Consider the following 26,782-nt stretch of genomic DNA (forward strand, 5'->3'; position numbering starts at 1 on the left):
ACAAATACGACTAAATGAATGACAGTGGTTTTTAAAAAGCAAAATCCCACAGCTGATTATTGAAATGTCGTGTCGTATTATACTAGCTCAACATTCAGCGCTCTTTGTGTCATCTGAGTATTAGAGGCACATCGATCACCAAAAAATCAGCAACTGACGGTCATTTGGAAATGCCTGATATTGTGAGATAACACTAAAATGTCCACAAGAGATGACCTTTAGCCATACGGGGCAACAACCACCAGTTTCACTTTCAATTCCTCAGATTAAATCCTGAATTTTAAGAGAGTGTTTGCCCAGTCACTAATTAATTTCAGAGTCACCTGAATGGCACAAAGAAATTAGGATCTTATTTTCCTTCTCGCTTCCTATACATTTCCCATCCATCCAGTAAAACCCAAACCCCATGCAGTTTATCAACCCTGCTCCACCGCTGTGTGACCTTGGGCAAGCCACTTCTCTGTGCCTCAGTGACCTCACCTGTTAAATGGGGATTAAGACCGTGATCCCCACGCGGGACGCCGTGATCACCTTGTATCCTCCCCGGCGCTTAGAACAGAACAGAGAAGCAGCGTGGCTCAGTGGAAAGAGCCCGGGCTTTGGAGTCAGAGGTCACGGGTTCGAATCCCAGCTCCACCAATTGTCAGCTGGGTGACTTTGGGCAAGTCACTTCACTTCTCTGGGCCTCAGTTACCTCATCTGTAAAATGGGGATTAAGACTGTGAGCCCCACGTGGGACAACTTGATCAACTTGTATCTCCCCCCCAGCGCTTAGAACAGTGCTCTGCACATAGTAAGCACTTAACAAATGCCATCATCATCATCATCATTATTATTATTATTATTATTATCTGGGCCTCAGTTCCCTCATCTGGAAAATGGGGATTAAGAATGTGAGCCCCAGGTGGAACAACCTGATCACCTTGTAACCTCCCCAGCGCTTAGAACAGTGCTTGGCACAAAGTAAGCGCTTAATAAATGCCATCATTATTATTATTATTATAACAGTGTTTTACACAGAGTAAGCACTTTAACAAATGCCACCATTATTAAATTTACGTCTGTGAAAAAGGATTGGGTGGCAAAGCACCCCACTTCCACCAAACGTCCAGGATGGAATAAATGAGGCAAAATTCTGCGCTGTGCCCGAATTATCCGTTTTGTGAAATTGTTGGAAAAAATAAAAATAAAGTAGCAGCGCCATCTGCTGATGCTGCGGATTACGCGAATGCTAGAGCAAAATCGAGGGAAAACGAGGGATTTTAGAGATCGAAGACAAAGTTTTGATGCTTTCAGGAGGAGTAGAGGCCTGAATTTTAAGATCAGTTTGTTCATTACAAAAAAATGCAGCCCACTTACAAATGTGAAGTTCATTTCTATAGCCTACACCTCAAGGCAGATTTCAGAGAGACCCACAGAGAGCAATATCGAGTGAACGTCGCTAGTAACACCAGTGAAACCAATATCCATGTGAGTTATTGTTAAAAAAAAAGTAAATCTGATGGAGGTAAAATGAACTGTACTGTACAATGATTGCATGCAGTACTATAGCCTAAACTAGCAGTAATAATAATAATAATAATAATAATGGCATTTGTTAAGCGCTTACTATGTGCAAAGCACTGTTCTAAGCGTCGGGGAGGATACAAGGTGATCAGGTTGTCCCACTTGGGGCTCACAGTCTTAGTCCCCATTTTCCAGATGAGGGAACTGAGGCCCAGAGAAGGGAAGTGACTTGCCCAAAGTCACCCAGCTGACAAGTGGCGGAGCCGGAATTTGAACCCATGACCTCGGACTCCAAAGCCCGGGCTCTTTCCACTGAGCCACGCTGCTTCTCCTCAATTAAGACAGTCAACTGACAAGTTCACACTAATTCAGCCTCGTCGAAACAACAAAAATCAGACAACTTTGGGATTGTGCTGTTTTTTATTGTGTTTTCAATGGAGAAATACATCATCTGTTTACAAAATAGCTCTTGAAAAATACAAGGAGTACAGATACTATAAAACAAAGCAAACTCCAGTCATGAGACACTACATACATCATGCGAAAGCAACAGTCTGATCTCCAGGTTATGAAAACTTGAATTAAAAAGTCACTACACAGGAAAAAAAAAAAAAAATCCAAGTTTCCAGCTTGGCAAAACTTGGGTGCAGTTACGTGAAACGTTAAATAAACTGAAATTTTTTTTTTCCCCAATGTGTAAACAAAATGACAAGACTAAATTTGTGCCTGGCAATTTCAATCTAAACTCCATAGCTACACAAAATACACAGACACCTTGTACACTTCAACTGTTAGTATAATCATCTTTTCTGGGGGGGATGGGAAAGAATGGGAGGGGAGGAAGAAGAGGAAGCAGGGTGCCAAGGTGGCTGCACAAGGCATGGGATAAGGGAAATAGAAATATTGTCTACTAGACATCTGAAAGAAATGGCCAAAAAAAAAAAAAAAGCCTCATTACTGCATAGCCTAAGGGGAAAAAAAAACAAAAAACTACACTCCAACTTTGGAAAATTAATTTAGAAGGACAGGGGAAGAGTGTAAGTAATTTCAGTTTAACATGAAGAATGCACATGTAATAAGATGGAGCACAATGGGAGAAGAGTCATAAAACATGCTAATCGGAAAATCTGGGAAGTTTTTTCAAGACTAAGTAAATAGTAAGTAAGGAAGTTTGTTATCTACACCTGGTATCCCTCACCTGATGTTCCCTGGCTTGTTTAGGAGGGATTTTGTCATTCCTTTAATGAAACAAGTTTCTAATCTTTTTGATAGGACCATAGACCAAAAACAAAAAAGGAGTAAAGAGAGCTGATGTCAAGTGCTTGCTAGAAATGTTTTAAAAGGATGTTTTCGTATGTAAAATTTGCTGACAAGTTTTGGTGAGCCATCTAAAAATAAAAATTAGCTTAAAATCCTTGGAGAAAATAGTTCTTGCCTGTTTAAAACTTGAAACGTTTCCTTGACTACAGACGGGATTTCTGTGGAGTGTAGAAAACTTTTCACATTTTAGCGAGCCAGTGGCCACTGCAAGATAAACTTTGCTTTTCCAGCATCACTTACTCACCCTACAGTGGCAGTCACCAGATCGAAAATAGAGTGTGTTTTGTGCCAGGTGCCCACAGGATGGTTTGTGTTGCATCACATCTTGAGAAAATCCTGGCGTTTTAGTTTTGGTGACACTGGTCATACTTCGTGCCGCAAAAATTTAACGCGTAAACTGTTTTGGTCACGGGACAAGACCGAAGGCAAGAGAGGAAGATGGAGGAGCTCCAAGAGCCCCAAACAAATGTATATTTGCTGTTTAGTCGCTGATTTGTATGCACTATAAAAGAACCCTATAAATAAAACGTTACACACCGTTTCTTGAAATCGCGTCCCATCGAAACCAAATGCTTCCAATTTATTCTGTCCACATGACACGTTCCCTAAGACTTGCCAATTCAATTTAAGGGGTGATGGCCACTTTATAGGGACTGAACTAGATGTTCCCCATCCTCTGTCTTGGGCGGTACAACGGGACATCCATTGTACAATGCTATCCAATTTGCAACTAACATTGAAGAAACTCTTGAGGAAAATAAAAATCCATCAAGCTGAAGATCTAAAATTAGTCCTACTTCCTAATAAAAAAAAAAATACATAAAAGTGCATCATCAGTATAAGGAATTTTTATGCCAGTTTGTATTGCAAATTTTTCAAACAATGCAGCAAACATAAATCCAATCCAGATGTCAAATATGGATACAAATATAGCTTGAGGTGGGTTTTTTTCATTTTATTTATTTTTTTTTTTAAAAGGCAGTAATCCTTTGAAATAGTTAATGCAACTGTTGCTAACACATTAATAATAGTACTCCTGGCTTCACATACTAACCTGGCCTTCCGATCAAGTGCTGATTAGCCCAGTAAGGGAGGTTTCACAAAATAAATCCAAATCCGTTTTCAGTCATATTCTAGTCTTGCACCCTCCATTCTCCTTTTGAGCATTAGAAGACCACAGGTTGAGTTGGCAGATATTGTTTATGGACCCCTGAGGTTGGTTTTTACCGGTTCAATCTCAGTTTTATTGAATTCTTGATAACAGGAATAGGATTTGCAGGGAGAGCAGGGATATCTGAAAGGTCTGTACTGGATGTTTTCTGAGAAGAAAACAGCGAGATTGGAGAAGATAAATAAGACAAAAGGGTATTCAGTACGTAGACTTCTTAACATTGAGAATGGAACAATCTGGTAATGTGTGGCTGAAAGCGGTACAAAAATGAACCAAATAATTAGAGAGTCAATTATAATCATTTTTTTTTTTCCTCTTGGCTATTTAATTGCAACAACTTTAATTGCTTTAAACTACTTGCTATGAGCACCCCCGTGTGGGAGTACGGGAAAAGAACAATTTTAACACAGAGCAAGGCCTTCACTGCAATTACGTAAATCACATTTGCATTCCAGATTATTGAGCGGTAATGAAGATTTTACGGGTACCCAGCTCTTCAATCCTGAACAAACATCTTCTGCAGTCTTGAATCCCCCTGCGTTTACACTGAGAATCACGTTCCATCAATACAGGCAGATTTACAAGCATTCCAGAGGATATTTTGTTTCAAGACCTCCCTCAGGACAGGCATTGATGGAACGGAAGTACAAATACAGGTAAGGTTCTCCACAATCACTGGTATTTATTGAGTGCTTACTTTTCCTTCTTGTTTTTTTTTTAAAGATGGTATTTGCCAATTGCTTACTATGTACCGGGTACTGTACTGAGCGCTGGGTAAGGTACAAGCTGATCAGATTCGACAAAGTCCATGTCCCACGTGGTTGTCACAATCATAAACCCCATACTAAATCAATCAATCAATCGTATTTTTTGAGCGCTTACTGTGTGCGGAGCACTGTACTAAATATGAAGTAAATGAGATGCCGAGAAGTGACTTGTCCAAGGTCACACAACAGACAAGTGGCTACAAGCTGATCAGATTCGACAAAGTCCATGTCCCACGTGGTTGTCACAATCATAAACCCCATACTCAATCAATCAATCGTATTTATTGAGCGCTTACTGTGCGCAGAGCACTGTACTAAATGAGATGCCGAGAAGTGACTTGTCCAAGGTCACACAACAGACAAGTGAGAGACAGAATTAGATCCCAGATCCTCTGACTCCCAGTCCCGTGGTGCTCTTTCCACTAGGCCACAGCACTCAATGCAGAGCATTTAGCTTAGTACAGTGCTAAGCGCTTAGTACAGTGCTCTGCACACAGTAAGCGCTCAATAAATACGACTGAATGAATGAATTCAAGCAGAGTTGGCAGACATGATCCCGGCCCTCAAGGAGTTTGCAGTCTACAGGGGGAGGGAGGCAGTAAAAGGGAAATAGTAGAGCATTCATCGCTAACTTTAATGTTAATATTATTAATGTTAATTGTTAATATTAATGTTAGTAATATGATGATTCTAGACTGTGAGCCCATTGTTGGGTAGGGACTGTCTCTATCTGTTGTCAAATTGTACTTTCCAAGCGCTTAGTCCAGTGCTCTGAACAGAGTAAGCGCTCAATAAATACGACTGAATTAATGAATGAATATGTCTATTAATGCTGCGGGGCTTGAGTGAAACATCTAAGTGCTTAAGAGTAGAGGACTTTAACCCTCAAAGCATGATGTGATACAATAAAAAAACACGTCAATCACATGAGAGGCTTTCCTCGAGCAAACCTGAAGACAGATTCTCATTTAGGCAATACTATTTCACGTTTTACCTCTCCTCAAAAGTGATAGTTCGATTCTTAAGGCATTCTAGAGAGCATAAGGGACTTGAGGGAAGTAAAACAGAACCACCCAACAATCTCAAAAGAGACTTGAGAAAGAGACTGAACAAGATCACACAATTTACGTTTGCTACCATATTGATTGAAACCACTCTCCTTACCAGATTCCATTGGCTATGCGGAATAAAAGTTAGTTTACAATGTTAAATTTCACAGGTGTACAGGCTTAAACAAAAAAAAAAAGCCTTTCAAAAAAAGAAACACTGATGGTTTTGAGAGTCTAGGCAGGACCTTAGAACATCGTGTTCTCTCTTCTAAATTAAAGGGATTTTTAAAAGTTGATGGTAATAAAGTGGATGGAGTTGCATGACAATAAAATTCCAAGTGTCAATAGAAAACTGGACCTACAAATACAACAGGATGAAATTCATTAGGAAGAGCAAGAGAGTACACAGTAATGGCAGAATACAAAAGAAAGCAGGTTAAGTAGAAATACAGTGGAAAGAGACCTGGGGATCATTTTCAACACAACTTAAAAAAGTAGCGACCTAAATATCATTTTAAACAAGTGAGAAGATATCAACATGCTATTTACTGGAAGATAATATACGAGTGAACACTTCTAACACTGGGAAGGTTGGTTTTTTCTGTAATTCCTCTGCATTATTAGGGAATTATCTAGCTAGTGTTAGTCACCATATTAAAGGATATAGAGAGCCTGAAGAGGGTCCAGAGAAGTGTTATAAAAATGATTAAGAGCTGGAAAACAGATTGCATAAGGAAAGGTTAAAAAAGTTAGGATTGCTTCACCTAAAGAACAATAGAGAGGGTTGTGGGGTGACCAAGTATATGAAGGATTTTTGTGAGGAGACTCAAATAAATAATTTTTTGATGAGTTATACTCCATTTCCATAGAGGCATGAACATGGGGAAAATGGTGTTAAATTGAAGCAGAAGAGAGTTTAGTTGGAGATGAGAACACAGCTCTTGACAGAGTGATAAATCACTGGAACAAAACAACTGGAGGAAGTTGTACAGAATCCATCCCTGGAGATTTGGGGCTACAGAAAAACTAAAAAAGATGCTGGTCAGCAACAAGGGTGGCAACAGAAATGGTAAACTTTAAAAACCCTCCTTTAAAAATGTCTTGTTTATAACACCCCAAAATAGTCTCTCATTGATAATCCTAACAGATCACTACATATTTATACATAAGCAAAACCCAATGTGTGCTATTTTAAATATATTAATGTACTATCAAGAAGATATTAGTAAGTATCAGACAGCCTCTTAAGATTTCATAAAAGATTTAGCCAGATCACGTGCCCTAATTTTTTAAAAAATGTTCCCACAGTACATCAAACAACTTCAGTGCAAGTTGACTTCCACCCAAGGCATTCTTTCATTTACACTCATTTTCTCACTGGCTTAGCATCAAGTAATTTTCATAGGAGGAATACATTTTTCTAAAAAATTATGTGTGCTTTGCTCTTAGTACCTGAGAAGCCAGCAGAGGAGCTGCTGTCTGAACAGTTTCTGATTGTGTTGTACTTGTTTCTGTGTCAGGTTGTTCCTGTGAGACAAACGGGAGGGGAAGAGAAGAGAGAGAAACTTGTTAGACTAAGAGAAGAAAGTCATGGCTTAATGAAAAACACAATGTATATAAGGTAACAGATACTATGAGTCATGCACAGCTACATAATATATCACTAAATAAATTGCTGTCCAGGGCTTCCTGTTGACACAGACTTTTAAAATGTATTTAGCTCTACCTCATTTTTCATTGCCTTTTAATAGACTGCAACTCCCTCTGTAGAATGAGTCAGTGTAAAATGAACCTAGTCATACATACGAAAGCTCAGGATATTTTTCCTGCACCCTGAGTCTAGAGTTTAATTCCTCTTACGTAAAACTGGGTTTACGGCACGCACACAATCTCTTATTCCCATTCAAGGCTGGACCCAGATGGGCAGAACGGCCAGGCCAACTTACCCAAAATTTTATGTCAGTGCACAATCATGTCAGAACTATAAATATATCAGTGGGTATGCCTATAAAATTCTATGGATGCAGAGCTTGGAAATCAAAAGGGGGGGAAAGAAAATAGTGCTTCCTTTTCTCTAAATATATCACTATAAACAACAAATTGGAGGAGGATTGAGGGTAGGGAGGGAAGGAGGGGAGAGAGGGAGGGAGAGAGAGAAACCCACTATCCTTGGACTGTGCTCCTTATTAACCATCAACAAAAAGCTCAGTGGGCAGAGGAAAATGTAGCCCAAGACAACTAATATCCAACGTTAAACTGCGCATCTCCAAATCACCCCCCAAGTCTGACTGTGTAGAAAGAACCAATGAAAAGCAAAGGTATGGCATGTTTCATTTTGTCACTCAGCAAAATCACTTATGATAGAGTCACTCCGTAGGGTCCAACTTGTTAGAATTCAAGCCAGTACAAAAATGGCTTTAGTAAAAATTGGTGATAGCACACTGCAAAATGGGACTGAAATGGTATTTTGTATTCAGCTAGTTAGTGAAGGGGGGGAGGGAAGGGAGGGGAGGGAGGGAGGGAGGAAGGGAGGAAGGAAGGAAAAGCAAAGCATGTCAGTTATTAGAGAAGGCAAAGCGGATAAGTTGATTGGTATGAATGGAAGGGGGACTGCAGGTTTAAGGTTACTGGACAAGGGTTCTAAAAGACACCCCAACTCGCCCACTCACCAACTTGGTCACACCCTCGACCTCATCATCTCCTACCGCTGCACTATCTCCACCCTCACCAACTCTGAAATCCCTCTCTCTGATCATAACCTTCTCACCTGCCTCCTCACTCACTCCTCTCCCCTGTAAATCTACATCACTACCTCACAGAAAACTCTGCTCTCTCGACCCCATCCATCTTTCTGAGCGCCTCACACCCCACCTCGCCTCCCTTTCCTCTCTACCCAGTCTTGATGATAAGATTACTGCTCTCAACTTTACCCTCTCTACTCAGCTAGACTCACTCGCTCCCTGTTCCCTTCGCCGCTCTCGTACCACTAACCCACAGCCCTGGATCACTGCCACTGTCCACCTCCTTCGCTCTTATGCTCGAGCTGCTGAACGTTGCTGGCGAAAGTCTAAACACCAAGCCAACCTCGTTCACTTCAAGTTTATTCTTTCTTGCCTTAACTCTGCCCTCTCCTCTGCCAGACAAAACTATTTCTCCTCCCTTATTGACACCCATGCCCATCATCCCCGTCAGCTGTTCTGTACATTTAACTCCCTTCTCAGGCCCCCTGTTCCTCCCCCTCCTCCTTCCCTCACCCCCAACGATCTGGCCTCCTATTTCATTAGTAAAATTAAATCCATCAAGTCTGAGCTCCCCAAAGTCACTTCTCCCCTTCTCCAACCCCCCGGCTCTCAACGCTCTCCGCTACTCTCCCATCCTTCCCAGCAGTATCCTCAGAGGAGCTCTCCTCCCTCCTCTCAAGTGCTACTCCGGCCACCTGTGCTTCCGACCCCATTCCCTCTCATTTTATGAAATCTCTCGCCCCGTCCCTCCTCCCCTCCTTAACTTCCATCTTCAACTGCTCACTCTCCACTGGTTCCCTCCCGTCTGCCTTCAAACATGCCCATGTCTCCCCCATCCTATAAAAACCCTCTCTTGACCCCACCTCACCTTCTAGTTATCACCCCATATCCCTCCTACCATTCCTTTCCAAACTCCTAGAACGAATCATCAACACGCACTGCCTCTAATTCCTAAACGCCAACTCTCTCCTCGACCCCCTCCAGTCTGGCTTCCGTCCCCTACATTCCACGGAAACTGCCCTCTCAAAGGTCACCAATGACCTCCTGCTTGCCAAATCCAACGGCTCAGACTCGGTCCTAATCCTCCTCGACCTCTGAGCTGCCTTCGACACTGTGGACCACCCCCTTCTCAACGCGCTATCCAACCTTGGCTTCACAGACTCTTTCCTCTCCTGGTTCTCCTCTTATCTCTCCAGCCATTCATTCTCAGTCTCTTTTGCGGGCTCCTCCTCCTCCTCCCCCCATCCCCTTTCTGTTGGGGTTCCTCAAGGGTCAGTTCTTGGTCCCCTTCTGTTCTCGATCTACACTCACTCCCTTAGTGAACTCATTCGCTCCCACAGCTTCAACTATCATCTCTACGCTGATGACATCCAAATCTACATCTCTGCCCCTGCTCTCTCTCCCTCCCTTCAAGCTCACGTCTCCTCCTGCCTTCAGGACATCTCCAACAGGATGTCTGCCCGCCATCTAAAACTCAACATGTCCAAGACTGAATTCCTTATCTTCCCTCCCAAACCCTGCCTTCTTCCTGACTTTCCCATCACTGTTGACGGCACCACCATCCTTCCTGTCTCACAAGCCCGCAACCTTGGTGTCATCCTCGACTCTGCTCTCTCTCGTTCACCCCTTACATCCAAGCCGTCACCAAAACCTGCCGGTCTCACCTCCACAACATCGCCTAGATCCACCGTTTCCTCTCCATTCAAACCGCTACCCTGCTGATTGAATCTCTCATCCTATCCTGACTGGATTACTGCATCAGCCTCCTCTCTGACCTCCCATCCTCCTGTCTCTCCCCACTTCAATCTATACTTCACGCTGCTGCCCGGATCGTCTTTGCGCAGAAACGCCCTGGGCATGTTACTCCCCTCCTCAAAAATCTCCAGTGGCATCAGGCAGAAACTCCTCACCCTGGGCTTCAAGGCTGTCCATCCCCTCGCCCCCTCCTACCTCACCTCCCTTCTCTCCTTCTCCAGCCCAGCCCACACCCTCCGCTCCTCTGCCGCTAGCCTCCTCACTGTGCCTCGGTCTTGCCTGTCCCGCCATCGACCCTTGGCCCACGTCCTCCCCCTGGCCTGGAATGCCCACCCTCTGGCACATCCGCCAAGCTAGCTCTCTTCCTCCCTTCAAAGCCCTACTGAGAGGTCACCTCCTCCAGGAGGCCTTTCCGGACTGAGCCCTCTCCTTCCTTTCTCCCTCCTCATCCCCCCCAACCCTACCTCCTTCCCCTCCCCACAGCACCTGTATACGTTTGTACACATTTATTACTCTATTTTACTTGTACATATTCACTATTCTATTTATTTTATTTTGTTAATATATTTTGTTTTGTTGTCTGGCTCCCCCTTCTAGACTGTGAGCCCGTTGTTCGGTAGGGACCGTCTCTATATGTTGCCAACTTGTACTTCCCAAGTGCTTAGTACAATGCTCTGCACACAGTAAGTGCTCAATAAATACAATTGAACGAATGAATCAATGAATGAACATAAAATTCTACAACTCCCAATATACTATCATCACAGGCCCTGGGAGACAGTAAGCAGAAAAACGTAATGATTTTAGTATTTCAAATTGAATACTAAGCTGTTCTAACTATAAAAGGCCACGGAAAAGAGTATTTTCCTTCAGCTGTGGTTCAGTGCTACAAGATCAATGGCACTAAGGACCAAGATACCAATAGTTCTCTAGAAGGGCCTAAAAAGCTTGTGGAATATTTAGCAAAACTCCTACCTACTTTAGATTGCCCTCCACACAAGCTTTCGGGAGGCCTGGAAACAGGCTTTCCAAACCCAGCTTTGAGTTCAAAATTAGATTAAAGATGAATACCTTAGTTTCAGTCTTATCTTGTTCACTCAACTCAAGACAGTTTGCATCTTCACTTGTTTCATCCTGTTAATAAACAGTCAAATTTAATCCTTCAATGACAACTTTTCAAAACTTGAATGCATCATACTCATTTGTAAATGGTTGGAATATAACAATTTTTACCCACATTTACAAAGCTTTAATTAAAGCTCATACATCCATGTATAAAGACGGTTTCTTAAAAATTGGGTTATATGCTGGCTGAGAACAGGACCAGAGCCTATGATCAAAACAAAGTTGGGATTCCAAAAATAATGAAACAGAAAAATTGATAAAAATTTTAAAACATGTAATTTTATCAATGGCAATAAGCAACAGAACAATTAATGTAGGACAATGAAGAGAAGGCCAATATATTTAATGAAGTTCAAGAAACGGAGTCAAGTAATTCCCAACTGGGGAAAAAAAAAAAGCATCAAGAGGCCAAGACCACCAGCTGGACATTACAGTAAATAAAATATTGAAGAAAATGATTTCCACCTTCACCGTTTTATGCTATTCCCTATCGATGATGCTGACCCTGTAGGGTCATTTTTATGGCTCTGGGGTATTTACCACAGCAAGTTCTAAAATTCTTTAAAAGTTTTTTAGTGCATTTCTTAGGACTACATCGCCCAATTTCCCCCAAATAGTAATTGGGGCTCCTTTTCAAAATATCATAGCTACCAGTTTATGATGCATTTAGGCAGTTCTCTAAGGCATCCAAAACTTCCATAGTTGGCAGTACATAAAAACTCAGTCAGTGATTTGGCTTTTAAACTAAGACAAGAACAATCCAAGCTAACCAAACTGGGCTGGTTCAAGTTAATGAGACTTGAAGGACAGGTAAATCCCTTCACAATCCTTAATAATAACGGAATTTGCTAAGTGCTTACTATGTGCCAAGCACTCTATTATGCATTGGTGTAGACACAAGATCATGAGTTCCCACATACGACTCACAGTCTACATTAGAAGGGAGAAGAGGCATTGAATCCCCGTGCTGGAGATGACACAGGTTTACGGTTAAAAACAAAATACCTCTTCTGTTTTGGTTTTCTTGGGGCTCTCTTCTTTATTAGGAGAGGATGTCCTCTTGACTCCAACAATCGGACTAGGTATTTTTGTTGCTGTGTTTCCTGAAGGTCTAGGTGGTTGGTTTACCAGACGTGTTGAGGAAACAACTCTGGAGACCGTAGGCTTTGGTGGTGGAGAAATGGCTGGCTGTGTGGCAGTTTGAGGAATGCTTTCACTTGAAGAACCTGGAACAGGAATTAAATGCACAGTGACTCAATTTTGATGACCACAAGTCAACTTGAGAAATGTCAACAAGTCTCATGCAACAGGAAGACATTATGATGTAATAATTCTGTTTGAAAGCCAAATGACTCATGAGGTGACTCTGTCACCAAAAAAAGGATATATTTATATATTTATTTGAGCCACCACCGTGTGATATTATAAAATGCAGCATTCTTCATTTTCTTACCCCCTGAGCTTTCAATGGAATTTATTTGTGGCACAGAAACTTCAGAAGCCGGGATGTTGGTCACGGATGCTGCTGTTACAGCTGGAGCAGGACTGTTTCTGCTAAATGGGAAGGAATATGGACGGCAACAGTTAGTACACAGCAAAATTATTTTACACAGGTGAGACTCCCTGTCAGTTTACCTTGCACCTGATGCAAGCAGGTTAGACAGCCTTAGCGCATAAGACCTTTTTGTTTCTACCAAGGCCAATATGGCAAGCCAACTCCAATTGCTACAATATAACCCTTCAAAATGCTCCCGAGTTTAAGGGCCTAGAAACCCCACGAGCATTTTTTTAGCCCAAAAGTTCTAGAACATGAGGATTCCGTTCCTGAAAAACCTCATGTTACCAAAAACCCGTTTCAGGACTAATACCTCAATCCTGCATAACACTGCATATAGAAGCATAGAGAAGCACTGCATAGAGAAGCCGCGTGGCTCAGTGGAAAACAGCATGGGCTTTGGAGTCAGAGGTCATGGGTTCAAATTCCAGCTCCGCCAATTGTCAGCTGTGTGACCCTGGGCAAGTCACTTCACTTCTCTGTGCCTCAGTTCCCTCATCTGTAAAATGGGGATGAAGACTGTGAGTCCCCTGTGGGACAACCTGATCACCTTGTAACCTCCCCAGTGCTTAGAACAGTGCTTTGCACATAGCGCTTAATAAATGCCATCATCATCATCATTATTATTATTATATAGACACAAAGTGTGTTGTGAGATTTCCTTCTAGCGTTTAATCCAAACATATAAAGCAAAGAATTGACCAGACATGAATTCATGTCGACTGCCTTAAAGGTAACTTATATTTCTCATCTATTGGAGGGTGAGATTTTGAAGTGAATATATTGGACAACAGATTTTTACAGCCCTTAAGATGTCACAGTCTTTTGAGTTAATTTTATCCTCACAAAATCGGAGACGGACCGGGGCATGGACAAATTTCTCAATTTGACATTTGGAAAGACTGAAAAGTGACTTGCCCAAGGTCACTGGCAGGTAATAAGAAGAAGAGTATTTATGTGCTTACTATGTGCCAAGCACTCTGCTAAATGCTGGGGTAGATACAAGATCAAATCAGACACTCTTCCTGGAACCCAGTTTGTTCTACCAGATACTGCTCCAGCATCCTCTCTAAAAACACCACCACATCTACTTCCTTCTCTCAAGAACGGATAAAGGAGGGAAAAAATAGAGTTGTATTCTCCAAATTAAACCTGCTTCTAAAATAAATGACACTTTGGAAGTCACCATATTGTTTGATACTGAAATACATTTTGATACCTGGAAAAAGAAATGCTGATCTCCCAAGCATAGGGATGATGAGCTCACAATGCCTACCAAGAGTTCAATATCCTGGAGATAAAAAGATTATCTTAAGAAGAGTCCTAAGGGAAGAATTATTTGATTCCCATTATAAGAACAACATTTTTCAAATGCTTACGGGTCTGTTGAATGCTGGGGCAGATACAAAGTTATCAGATCAAAGTTACTCCCATTTTACATATGGGAAACAGAGCGAGAGGCTAAGCGACTTGCCCAATGCCACAGCAAGCCAGTGGCAGAACTAGAACCCAGGTCTCCTGACCCCCAGCCCACCACTCTTTTCATGAGGCAATGCGAACCACAAATTCTGACTGCACGCTTTATAATTCACAAATAGTATGTGGTTCAGAGTAACACATAAAAGCAAAAACCTGGAAAACTAGTGTTCTAACAGACTCTTTAACCAGGATAGGTGGGTGGCTTTCCTTTTCTGCCAAATAGGGTGGTTTCTCCGGAGTCAGAAACACTGAATTAAAGTTAGAGAATGAAATGCTGAAGTACAAAAAAAATCAAGCTCTGGACTTGTGCATCAAAGAAAATATATGCAGGGCGATCCCAAGTTAAACATCAACAACCATCGGAATGATGGAGCTCTATCTTTTTCTTACCCCTGAGAGCTGCCCGAACTGTTCAATGGACTCGTCTTCATAGCACTGGTAGGAGAAGGCACAGACATGCTGTTATCACTGTCCATTGATAAATCTAGGCTGCTGTCATTCAGAGCGGTTAATCTGACCCCTTCCATCGAATGCTGCAACCAATGAGACAATCACATATCATCTTTCTTTCCTGAGAGGCTCCCAGAATCAATTAATAGTCAATGAAGTGTTTGATTCATTTACACCGGTCAGTGGTGGCCATTAAGTTGGTGAAGATAAAAACAGAAGTGCCTTTTAAAGAAGTTAAACTTCCACAAGGGGCTTCCTGTATTTGAAGAGCAATCAAATTCACTGTACTCTAAATCTTTATGTAAACCACACAACAGATTCCAAAATAAAGTCAAGGGAAGAAGGGGGGGAATAGATTAAATTGGTCAAAAAAAAAAAAACTGCAATGAAACTACATAGAAAAATATGTATTCTAAAATAAAACCTGAAACTACCAAGTCCTAATGCACTACTGATCCTTTAAGAAATGTAGTAGGGAGATTTATCCTGAATTTCCCCTTTTTTGTGATTGACTTCTTCCAAGGACTCCAAGGTAAATTTAAAAATTCTATTTCAATCATGGCTAGTCTATCAACTGTTATTTTGTACTCGCCCAGGCGCCGAGTACAGTGCTCTGCACACGGTAAGTGCTCAATAAATACGACTGATTGATATTTTGACACAAATTGTTTTCAACCAGCGGCTCTATTATCAATCTCTGTGGCCCGATTATTCCAAGTGTGGGGTCCTTTACGAGCAAATGATAAAACGATCTTGATCTGGGATTAAGAAAATCGAATGGGTTAATTTCTTAGGTGATTCCACTTCCTGACAATCTTTAGCATATTACAGACATAAATCTGTAACAAGATTTTTCCCTAGACAAAAAGAGTAGGCACTTCTGAATAGATACACCAAACTCTAAATATTCTAATGACGGGTGTTTTGGAGAGGCTGAGGGAAAGCACGTAAAATATAACTGGTAAGTGATTTTCTAAATGAAATAATCAATACATACGCTATTTAAAAATATGAAGCGAGGGGTATGACAAAGCCATTCTAGCTACTGGCACACATGTTCAATGTCAAGTTACATGACACTGATTAAGGGCCTCAATATGATCAATCAATCAATCAATCGTATTTATTGAGCGCTTACTATGTGCAGAGCACTGTACTAAGCACTTAGTGATATGAGAGATGGCAAGAAAAGCTGAGTGTCTTTGTCTTTGGCTACTGCCAAGGGGACCATGTTGTCATACGGGACTAAAAATTAAAGTTACGTTTCCAGGTAAAACCCAAGATGAATCGCAACAAAAATGACTAACACAATTGATGCTATTATAGCGACACAATAGAGTACACAGACCTCCAATGGAAACGTTCCATTTTCTGTAAATCTACTCAAGTGCATTAGATACAAAAACATATTACTCTCAATCATGCCGTGATAAAAGGACAAACGTGAGAAGTGAGGCTCGAATTAAAACATCTTTGTTAACTCTTAAAAAAAGGTCAAACTAAGATGGGGTGTTTTTCATGAGTCTGAATCAAACACTCTGCAAATTAAATTTTACGTCTGTTACCTAAGACAAATTTCCTGGTAAAAACTAAAATTGGTAAAAAGGAACGTCGTAGGGTGAAACAGTTTTGACACCAGCATTCCGGAATATGAATTCAAGCACCACTTTAATAATAAATACCTTAAAGTTCGAGCACTTTTTTTTAAAGGTATTCAAGATCCAGGTGACCAAGAAAACGGTTTGGTCAATTGTTTCTCTGAAGTGACTGCTTTAAGGTCAAGAAAGAAGCAGACATTTCAAACACAGGAGGGCTCCCTGGACAGAAGACATGCAGAGAATTTCAAGGGATAGATAGAGCAATGGTAATATTTGGAAGCAAGTGTATGAGCAACACCAATCAGAAGAAAAATATTTTACAATGGGGCATGGTGGTCCAATTATTGCACTGCATTAGGTTAAGAAAGTGATTCTACCCAACCTGTGGATCTAATACCAACTGTTCTTTTTTTTTTTTGAGGCCGGAGGTTTTGGGATACAGATCCACTGAACGGAGTAGGGTCTTGGGATTACGTTAGTGATTCCAGGTTTACCTTTTTCTTTTTCTGAAGCACGTGATTAGGTAGCAGCTGATGGAGTTGCTTTCTTTTTACATGCATTGCAGCGATTTTCATATCCATCTCAAACATCTTGCTGTTTATTGCTTGCCTATAAACTAAACCATCGGAAGAACGTTAAGGCGAATTGAAAACGTTTGTAGAAGAGCACCTACCCTTCCACTGAGAGATATTATTCCCTCTGACAAGTTATAAATGGAACCACCTTACCTAATGTGAAATCATCTTTCCTCATAAAAGGACAAGGAAAGTGCTCGATACATAATTTTGAATCATAAGATGTAAGAGGAAAACACAAGATACAGTAAATCATCTCGTTTTCTTCCTTCGAGAATGTGGAGGAGAAGAGACAAGATATTTCTACTAATAATTCCTTTGTATGTCCTCAGCCACTGACTTAGTTATTGCAATCTACGAGTGCTTTCAAACCATTATGAAGTATCTGGTAGAAAGAACTGTTCCCCATGTGATATATATGCTAGAATAATGTTCATTAGCACATTTCTATAAAGACAAATGCCAGTAGAAACTTCTATTTGCCGAGGAAGCTATTTTAATAGTCTAGTGGGGAGAGACCATGAGTCCGGGAGTCAGAAACCTGGTTTTTAGGTTGTGCCACTGCCCTGCTGTGTGACATGAGGCATTTTACCTAACCTCTCTGTGCCTCACTCTTCTCATCTACTGATGGGGATAATGCTACCCTTCTTTCTCTACCTCCCTACCCGAGTACAGATTCAAAATTTACTCCTTAACGGCCTGTTTTTCAGAGTATTTTTTTTAAAGAGGTATTTGATATGCACTTACTATGCCCAAGGCTCTGCTCTCGACTCTGAGGTAGGTACAAGTTCCTGCCCACATAGGTTCAGTCTTAATCCCCATTCTACATATGAGGTAACTGAGGCATGGAGGAGTTAAATGACTTGCCCGAGGTCATACAGAAGACAAGTGGTGGAGTGGAATTAGAACTCAGGTCCTTTTGACCAGACCCATGCTCTCAGGACAGGATAATAAAAATCAATAGGTTAAAAAAAAATCACTCATCTAAAGAGATATTAAATGCACCACATAAACCAAATTGGGTGTTTCGGTCAAATAGTTTAGGTCTATGACCGCATTATGAAAGAACATTAAAAAATTTAAATGGGCACAAGAGAAAAAAGTCTATGTTCTTCATAGACACATCTAGAAGATTGAAGAAATAAAAAGTTGCATATATCTCACTAGTTTAGAGGATATTTAATTTTGAAGGCAGAGAAGCATAATAAACTATTTCCCTACACTCTGCTTCAAGCTTCTATGTAGTCCCCCTAGACGGTAAGCTCATTGTGGGCAGGTAATTTGTCTGTTATATTGTGTCGTACTCTCCAAAGTGCTTAATACACTGCTCTGCACACAGTGAGTGCTCAATAAATACGACTGAATGAATAACCACCAGGTCATGCTTTAGTGGCACTTTTTGTAGTTGCTGCCCCTGGAAATATTGTTTTGAGGGTTTTAGTCATACAGCCTTTTAAACAGAATATATATTCTACAAAAATTATTTTTTGACTGGTTTAAATTCACACTCCAAAGGCAGTCTTCCTTCATATATTTGAGAGGAAGCTATTTTAATTCTCATGAGTTTCTGCAGGTATCACTCAATCAGAACAGAACTACTCCTTGTGATAAACCAGTCCTTCAGGTAGGAGTCCACATGGTTGACCACTGTACAATGCATTAATTGAGCACTTGGTATGTGCAGGCTACTCTACTAAGCGCTTGTGAGAGTATAATATAATGGCATTGATACACATTCCCTGCCCACAGTGAGCTAACAAAGTTCCAATGTTATATGCCGATGATACGAAACTTTGGCTCATATAGTCCAGGTTTTACCTTGGACTACTTAAGACAAAAGTTGACAGCACATATAATCTTCAGTTTAAAAGAAAAGCCCTATTCCAGCATCACACCCCTGTCTTATTTTATGCTGATGCGTCGTCTCCGATGCATAGAGACTTCACGGACACATCTCTCCCCAAATGCCCCCAACCCTATGAAATTTTATTCACGGATGGAAGCCATGAAACACTACTCTGACTTGGAAAACGTTTGGCTCTACTACCAATAACGGCCCAATCCCTTAAATGCAATTTAAATCATTTTGACCATCTGACCCTGTAAACGTGAAACTCAAATGTTTCAAGTGTTGAGTCTGAGTGTCTTCCAAGGAGGCAATAAAACATGCTTCAGCGGTAGGAAATGCAGACCTCCCCTATCCTTTCACCCAAAGGGGAGCAGAAAGACATATTTCCCAAAGCATCTCAGGGGCTTCCTCAGAGATCTTGCAACAGGCTTAGGGAAGGCTACTGATACACTCACTAGTTGTTAAAAAGAAATTTTATGCCTTCTTAAGGTGAGTGTGGGGCAAATGAAAGCCCAAGGCTTAGAACAGTGCTTTGCACATAGTAAGCGCTTAACAAATACCATCATTATTATTATTTTTATTATTAGAGAAACGATGGAGAATCCCCAACTACTGTGGAAAATAAATTTTGCTTCAGGCCCTGAAGAATCACCTGTCGGTGGAACAGCTGAAAGCCGACAGGATAGTCCTGACGTTACCCACAAGAAAGTTTTCCGATACAATTGCAATGTGAATTCTTACACTTTTATTCCAATTCTGCCTAAAAGGTTCCAGAGTGAGGCTGAGTGACACTAAACAAAAATTTCTAGCTGTGCTGCGTTCTCTCGGATTGTTTCCTGATTGGTCCAGGAATCTCAAATGCCAGCTGCCAGCTAGGGTGGCTGGTGGCCCGCACTCTCCTCATCTCGTGGACAGCTTGTCTCATTACATCAAAGTGAACTTTTCTTCAATCATCTTGATCCAGGAGAATAATAATAATAATAATACTAATAATAATGGCATTTATTAAACGCTTACTATGTGCAAAGCACTGTTCTAAGTGCTGGAATAATAATAATAATGATGACATTTGTTGAGCGCTATGTGCCAAGCACTGTTCTAAGCACTGGGGAGGATACAAGGTGATCAGATTGTCAATCAATCGTATTTATTGAGCGCTTACTGTGTGCAGAGCACTGTACTAAGCGCTTGGGAAGTACAAGTTGGCAACATATAGAGACAGTCCCTACCCAACAGTGGGCGTGGGGCTCGCAGTCTTCATCCCCATTTGCCAGATGAGGTAACTGAGGCCCAGAGAAGTGACTTGTCCGAAGTCACACAGCTGACAATGGGCAGAGCCGGGATTTGAACCCATGACCTCTGACTCCCAAGCCCGTGCTCTTTCCATGGAGCCATGCTGTTTCTCACTCGGACTGGCAACAGGTTGAAAATATGGGGTCAGGGCCAAGTTCTAAGAGTGTGGGGGTTCAAACTGTAACCCATTTCATTGAAGAGCAACTTCTCTGACCCCCCACGCTTTGTTGTGCCACCTTCCTGCCTGTCGGCTTCAGTGCATGTTTTGTTTTGTTGTTTGTCTCCCCCTTCTAGACTGTGAGCCCGTCGTTGGGTAGAGGCCGTCTCTATACGTTGCCAACTTGGACTTCCCAGGTGCTTAGTACAGTGCAGTGCACACAGAAAGCGCTCAATAAATACGACTGAATGAATGAGGCGCCTTTGCTGCCTCTGAAGCCACTGCTGACCCCCCTCATAGCTTCCTCCCCCACCAGCTGACAACAAAACCAAAACCACGGTGGTCCGGACCATTCTACCCCGATCTGCCACTTGATACCTTTTCTACAGCATGGCCAGTGAGCTGGAGGAGGGTGGAAATGCTTGAAATTCAGTTAACTGAGCACACAGGCTGATGGCACAGCTCCTGAGGATTCAGAGGCTACATTTGCCTCTACCTTACACTACACTTGCAGCACGACATGACACTACATTTGCAGCACGATAATAGGCTGGGGCTTCTAATGTGGGTTTGACTGAGCAGTGTGGTGTGCCAAGCCATTTTTCTACCTTTAGGCATGTACTGTGAGCGCCTATGAGGGACAGGGACCCTGTTCTATCTGATTATCTCAATCCTAACCCAGTGCTAAACCCCCAGAAAGCAGTCAATGGTATTTACTGAGAGCTTATTATGTGCAAAGCACTGTATTAAGCGCTTGGGAGAGTACAATACAGTAGTCAGCAGACACGTTCCTTGCCAACCACGAGCCTACATTAGTAGTAATGTGGGTGTAGTTTGCCGTCGGCAATCCCGAATTAGATGCAGGGGAAGAGCAAAGGCTCAGCTTCAGTGGCAGGGGCAGACTTCTTTTGCCCTTAGGGAATGAGAGGAAGGACAGCTGCTGGAGTGAGTGTCCAAGAAGCCTTCCTTTCCCCGGGACCCGTCCTGGCAGTGTCTCATCAGGTCCAGCCCTGCCTCCAGGACTTCAACGTAAGGGCCCACATCGTCCCTCATCCTCAAATTTGGGACGGGTGGTTTTCAAATGGTCACAGGTGGCAAAATGGCGAGTGGGAGGATTTAGTCAGGACTTGAGCTACAGTCCTGAAAGTAGCTGGACAAAGGAGCGGGATTCTGGGAATCCAAGAGAAAATGCTGCCACTCGGGCAAGTGAGTTCCTGGGCTTTTACTAACCCTGAGCTAGGTGGTTTCCAATTAATCTGATTTAAAAGTGATCGAAGAATGACGACTTCGCAAAGCATTTCAAGTTATCCCACCAATCTTTCCTTATCATCTACTTCAATCCCACTTTAGTTTAGTACCAGCAGGTGGTAACACTACCGATCATGGCATAAAAGCCATAAACAAATACACGTACCTCAAAATTAATTTTTCTGCATAAGCAAATCTTACCTGTATCAGTAAAAGACTGAATATCGTAGGTGAGGTCAACACTCAGATTTTCAGAATTTTCTGTTTTCTTAAACACTAGCCCAATCACCCACATTGTTCGAAATTCTTCCCTACAAAGAAAGATAATTGTTATTTATTAGGCGGCGAGGGGGGGGTTCTCAATGCTGAAAAAGTAATGACAGAAGAAGCGTTGGGAAACCGATTGAACTGATACAGGAAACTGGAGTGAAAATATTAGGGAAGCCGCTTGGCCTAGTGGAAATAGCACAGGCCTGGAAGACACAGGACCCTGGGTTCCAATCCCGGCCCTGCCACTTGCCCGCTGTGTGGCCTTTAGACAACTCACTTTTCTGTGCGTCAGTTTTCTTATCTATAAAATGGGGGGCGGATACCTGATCTCCCTCCACTTAGACTGTGAGCCCCTATGGGACAGGGCCCACCCCTTATGGATCAGGGACCGTGTTTGACCTCATTAACTTGTATCTAGTACAGTCCTCCGCTCACAGTAAGAACTTGAGTAGTATTAGTTATGATCATTACTGCAATGCACTGCACCCAGTAGGCACTCGAAAAATACAATTACTACAACTACTAAGCCATATAACCTGCAAAACCTTCACCGTTGAACTTTACTCCAAACTTTCTTTTATCGTATCTTTCATCAAGCAAACCTAATGAGGCTCTGAATAATAACTATGGTATTTGTTGAGCACTTTCTACGTGCTAAGCGCTGGGAAGTCCACTGCATTAGCTTTTTGCACTTTCAGGCAGTCCCCCCCCCGACAAAAAAGAACAACTATGGCTGTGATCAAATAGCTTCTATCTTGCAGATTGATTAATGCAGCTTAATTTGGACCTGCTAATTTTCTCCAAATTTATTCTTTTAACTCTTGTAACAGTAGACGTTTAAACAGTTCTAGTACAAAGAGGAACTGAGAGGGGGACGTGTGTTGGGATAAAACTCGGCTAAGTGTTCAAACTGCTAACAGCCAAATGATACCCTATTGCATTCTATTTCCACAGAAGTGTCTGCTTAAGCAAGCCCCGGTTTTCATTTTCAGGAGTTAAATTTTTTACACAAGAATGAAAAAGTACTTGAAGTTAAGGGAAGTTTCACTTAGGAATTGGTTGGTGGGTGCCAGTCTTTGAACGGCAATTTAAAACAATGTCACTCTTAACATAACAGGAAAGTTGAGGAGGGGGAAGAAAACAAAGTCTTACTTGTCCGGATTTTCCTTGGGTGCTGGGAACGACTGGGGGTTCACATGAGCCAGTGTAATAAATTCGTTCTTCTCCAGGCTTCCCACCAGAATACGAATTTTTGATTCCACCAAGCCCACCCTGAACAAATGTCACTTAGTATTACTAAATATTTTACGTCACCAGGCATCAAAAAAAGTGCACACAATGATGAATAGAAGAATCAAAGTTAAACTAGAAATCGAAAAAGCACCACACACCTTAAAGGTTAATCACCAGACTGAATTTACAATCTCAAATAACCTTACACAATTTATGTAAAAGGATTGCTCTTAATGCCTTTACCAAACAGCCCTTGCAATAACGTTAGCAGTGAAAAACATTTTCAACAAGCATCAATGTTGCACAAAACAGAAACTACCAGAAGTGGTAAAACCCAAAGAAGGCATTTGGGGATTGTCATTGAGTATTCTTTTAAAAGCTCTTGTAAAAGCCACGTCAAAAAGCAGTCGTTCGAAATGTCACTGAACGGTGTTCCCAGTTTATTCAAACAAGGAGGGCATGTTATTAAAAAAAACTGACTAGAACAAGGGGTATGTTTGAGAATTCCCTGCCCTCTGAATTTTCATTAAATAAAATATCGATACTGGGGCCCTCATTCTAGTTTCTTGCCCAATAGGCACTGCAAATGAACTAATGAGAATTCCTTCCAAGCTAGTGATCACTTTATTTTGTTTTGAACATAGGTGTTTCTTCTCCCCCACCCCGCCAAACTCCCCCAAGTAGTTTTATACTCACCATTCTAGTCGCTGTTTTTCGGTTGGTGCACTTGCTAGAAGTACAATATAATGCCTTTGAAGATAAAGATAACATGCTATTTATTTGATTTACATGTTAGGCATTGGCTTTTCAAAAGTACTGTGATAAAAACAACAGATTCATAAAACAGGTACCACTGAGTTATAGCACAGTGAAAAAAAATCTCACCCTACGCAGACTGTATTAGGACTATAATGACTAAATATTCCAGTTTTCAAACTACAGGAGACAGCTTAACTATTTCTGAAAGATATCTGTACACTAACAGATTTTAATTTAAATGACTAACTCCCATGAAGACTCTGCACACAGAAAATTTCATTTTTGCACACTTAGAGCTGCTCAAGCAAAATAAAAATACGGAGTAAAGCCTGAACTACTGCCTCGGCTAAATTTAAACAGATTTAAACTGCAGCACAAAATGAATTTTGTATTTTCATCTAGGGACCATATCGCTTTGAAGGATACTACATTTGAAAGTTCGGAATCTATGAAAAGAGGTTTAGGCACCCATTAGACTTAATCCCCAAAGCAAAAAATGAAGACCTAAATTTAGTAGAATGTCAATTTTCTTGCTTTCATCGCATTAAAAAATAGGGTAGGTGGCCAACAGATAAACAGAGTTCATGCCTTGACTAAAAGTCTACTTCCATTTTTGAACCACTGAAAAGCAACTTTTAGGCTAATAACTTTAGAAAAGCAACTTTTAGGCTAATAACTTTAAGATCAATACACACCAATTAACATTGAAGTGTAATTTCTTAATAGCCCACAAATAAATGGCATACAATTCAAATAATGTTGAAAAAAACAACAACACACACACACACACACACACACACACACACCAAAAACACCACACACAGAACACATACACAACCAGGTACATCTACATAGAAAGGGTATGTTGACATACTAGACCATAAATTTCTAGTCTCACCACTGAGTTATACACACTAGTACGGATGACAATAAAGTGGGAAAGGTTCCAGATGTCCATCCCACTGTGAATGATAGTCTGGAGCAACTGCAGAGTTGGTTTAACTACTTGCAAAAACACACGGTTCATCAGTGAATTCAGAAGGGAACATCTCTAACAGGCGATAGCTAAGTTGATCTGGCCAAACATTTTCACTTGGCTGTAAGATTGAGTTTTATTTGTACTCTAACAACGAGCAAATTCCACGAACATTTAAACACCTACCTTTCCTAGGTCAAGTTTAACAGAAATGTTTCCACCTAAGAACAATTTCCACTTTACAAAACAAAGGAAGAGGCTGCAAACTTTTGGCAGTTCGACCCCTTCTCCAAGACACTGTTCTTTCAAAAAAGAAACCGTTAATTATGATCCATTTATGCCAATGACCTGATTCTGATTTGCCATCTTTCAAAAAAGTCATTTTAGTGTCTGCCTCTCCTGCTCAACTGGGAACTCCTCAAGGGCAAAGATCGAGCATCTGCTAATTCTCTTGTACTCTCCCAAACACTGAGCACAGTGCTCAGTGGGCACTAGGCATTCAAATATTACTGATTGATTTTCCACATTGAAACAGACCAAATGTGTCAAACTTTGGTCCCACAGAACTAAAAGCGTTTCTTAGTTTTAAATAACAGAGATAGGATGTTAGCTAAAAACTAGTACTCCAGTTAAGGACAACAGCAATGGACACCAATTCTTTAATAGTGTCGAATTATTTTCTACCATTATCTGAAACAAAAAGGAACAACAGTTCTTTCTTGAGCATTGGATAGCTTAGTTTCAATGAATGAAAATGAGTTTCAATGAATTCTACCATCTAACTCGGTCATACTGAGTTGGTTAGGGGGACAGAAAACATTTGGAGCAATCAAAATATTTGAAGATATCTGAGAGAATTTTATTTAGTTTAGCATCATTTTTTAGGATCCAAGCTACTTAAAAAGCAACCTGACGATGTTGCAAACACTAAGGACATACCACCATGAAACCAATAGCATTAATGTGTCTTAAAAGAGTGAAAAGAACCACCAGCTATTCATTCCATTGATAAAGCCAATACTTGCTTGTTTATAAAGTGTCACTAGATAACATGATTCAGCTTATGCAAAGACGTCCAAAAAAAAAATCACTCACTCGTTTTACATGTGGGCTAAGCTCCTGAGGAGGCTGAAGAAAATCTTGACATAAGCCAAGAAAAAGATAACCAGGCCTACATGAAAGAATCCCTTGCAAAAAGTAAACAATTCTCATTCTAGTCAAGAGTGCTGTCAGCTTTGTTAGGAGAAAGGATAAGACATAATCTTCCCAAAACAGTAACAATTAGCATTTACTTTATTAGCTATGTCTTGATTTAATCCCAAATACCAGACGTCTCGAAGAAAATAAGCTTACAGATTTTTATCAAACTAATTTCTTGACCCGCAATTAACAGAGTGCAAAGAAATCGGATCTTGTCAAATCCCTCTTTCAGCTGGTTACTTCTACAGAAACTGATCCCAGGAAACAGCTTATTAATGATGCTTATTAAATATAGAGCTGGAAAAAGTTTAAGGACATCTGATGCAATTCGAAGTTTACCAAGCATGCATTTTATACCCTGATCGAGGCACCAAAGTTAGCACTACCTTTTAGACCCAGGGCCAAAATAACAAATATAAAAAAGTCTCATTTGAAAATTCAATATGCAATGTTAGTAACGAATGTCATTAAGTCAGTGATGTTCAATTGAATTAAAGTCAGAATCTATGAAACATTAACCTCCAAAGATTGGGGTATAGTTGTCCTACAAAGTGTTCTCTAGATAATGCCTAAGATGCAGAAATGGAAATGAAAAAATTACATATTTGTTATCTAAAGTATTTATACAAGAAAAATTTAACAAGGTAAAATATTATTTGGGTTTTCTCCTTTGCCTCAACAGGTCTTATCTTCACCACCTTTTCCT

General features: G+C 41.0%; 1 protein-coding gene across 4 annotated transcripts in view; it reads right to left on the reverse strand.

The window, feature by feature from the left end:
- Positions 1 to 26,782, reverse strand: part of PAPOLA (poly(A) polymerase alpha) — a 114,633-nt gene that overhangs the window by 41,008 nt on the left and 46,843 nt on the right. The window contains exons 13-22 of one of the 4 annotated variants that reach the window (XM_038766000.1): positions 23,838 to 23,891; positions 23,061 to 23,180; positions 21,840 to 21,949; positions 17,011 to 17,132; positions 14,859 to 15,001; positions 12,888 to 12,985; positions 12,440 to 12,660; positions 11,381 to 11,443; positions 7,266 to 7,340; positions 1,908 to 4,145 (exon numbers count right to left, since the gene is read on the reverse strand). In XM_038766000.1, the coding sequence (XP_038621928.1) occupies positions 4,050 to 4,145; positions 7,266 to 7,340; positions 11,381 to 11,443; positions 12,440 to 12,660; positions 12,888 to 12,985; positions 14,859 to 15,001; positions 17,011 to 17,132; positions 21,840 to 21,949; positions 23,061 to 23,180; positions 23,838 to 23,891 (1,102 nt within the window). In that variant the 3' untranslated portion in view covers positions 1,908 to 4,049. Of the gene's footprint in view, positions 1 to 1,907; positions 4,146 to 5,569; positions 6,172 to 7,265; positions 7,341 to 11,380; positions 11,444 to 12,439; positions 12,661 to 12,887; positions 12,989 to 14,858; positions 15,002 to 17,010; positions 17,133 to 21,839; positions 21,950 to 23,060; positions 23,181 to 23,837; positions 23,892 to 26,782 lie in introns of those variants that run through there. The other 3 variants (XM_038765993.1, XM_038766041.1, XM_038766112.1) reach the window with 3 other exon arrangements.

This window comes from Tachyglossus aculeatus, chromosome 1, assembly GCF_015852505.1.
Source record: "Tachyglossus aculeatus isolate mTacAcu1 chromosome 1, mTacAcu1.pri, whole genome shotgun sequence".
NCBI classification, from domain to species: Eukaryota; Metazoa; Chordata; class Mammalia; order Monotremata; family Tachyglossidae; genus Tachyglossus; species Tachyglossus aculeatus.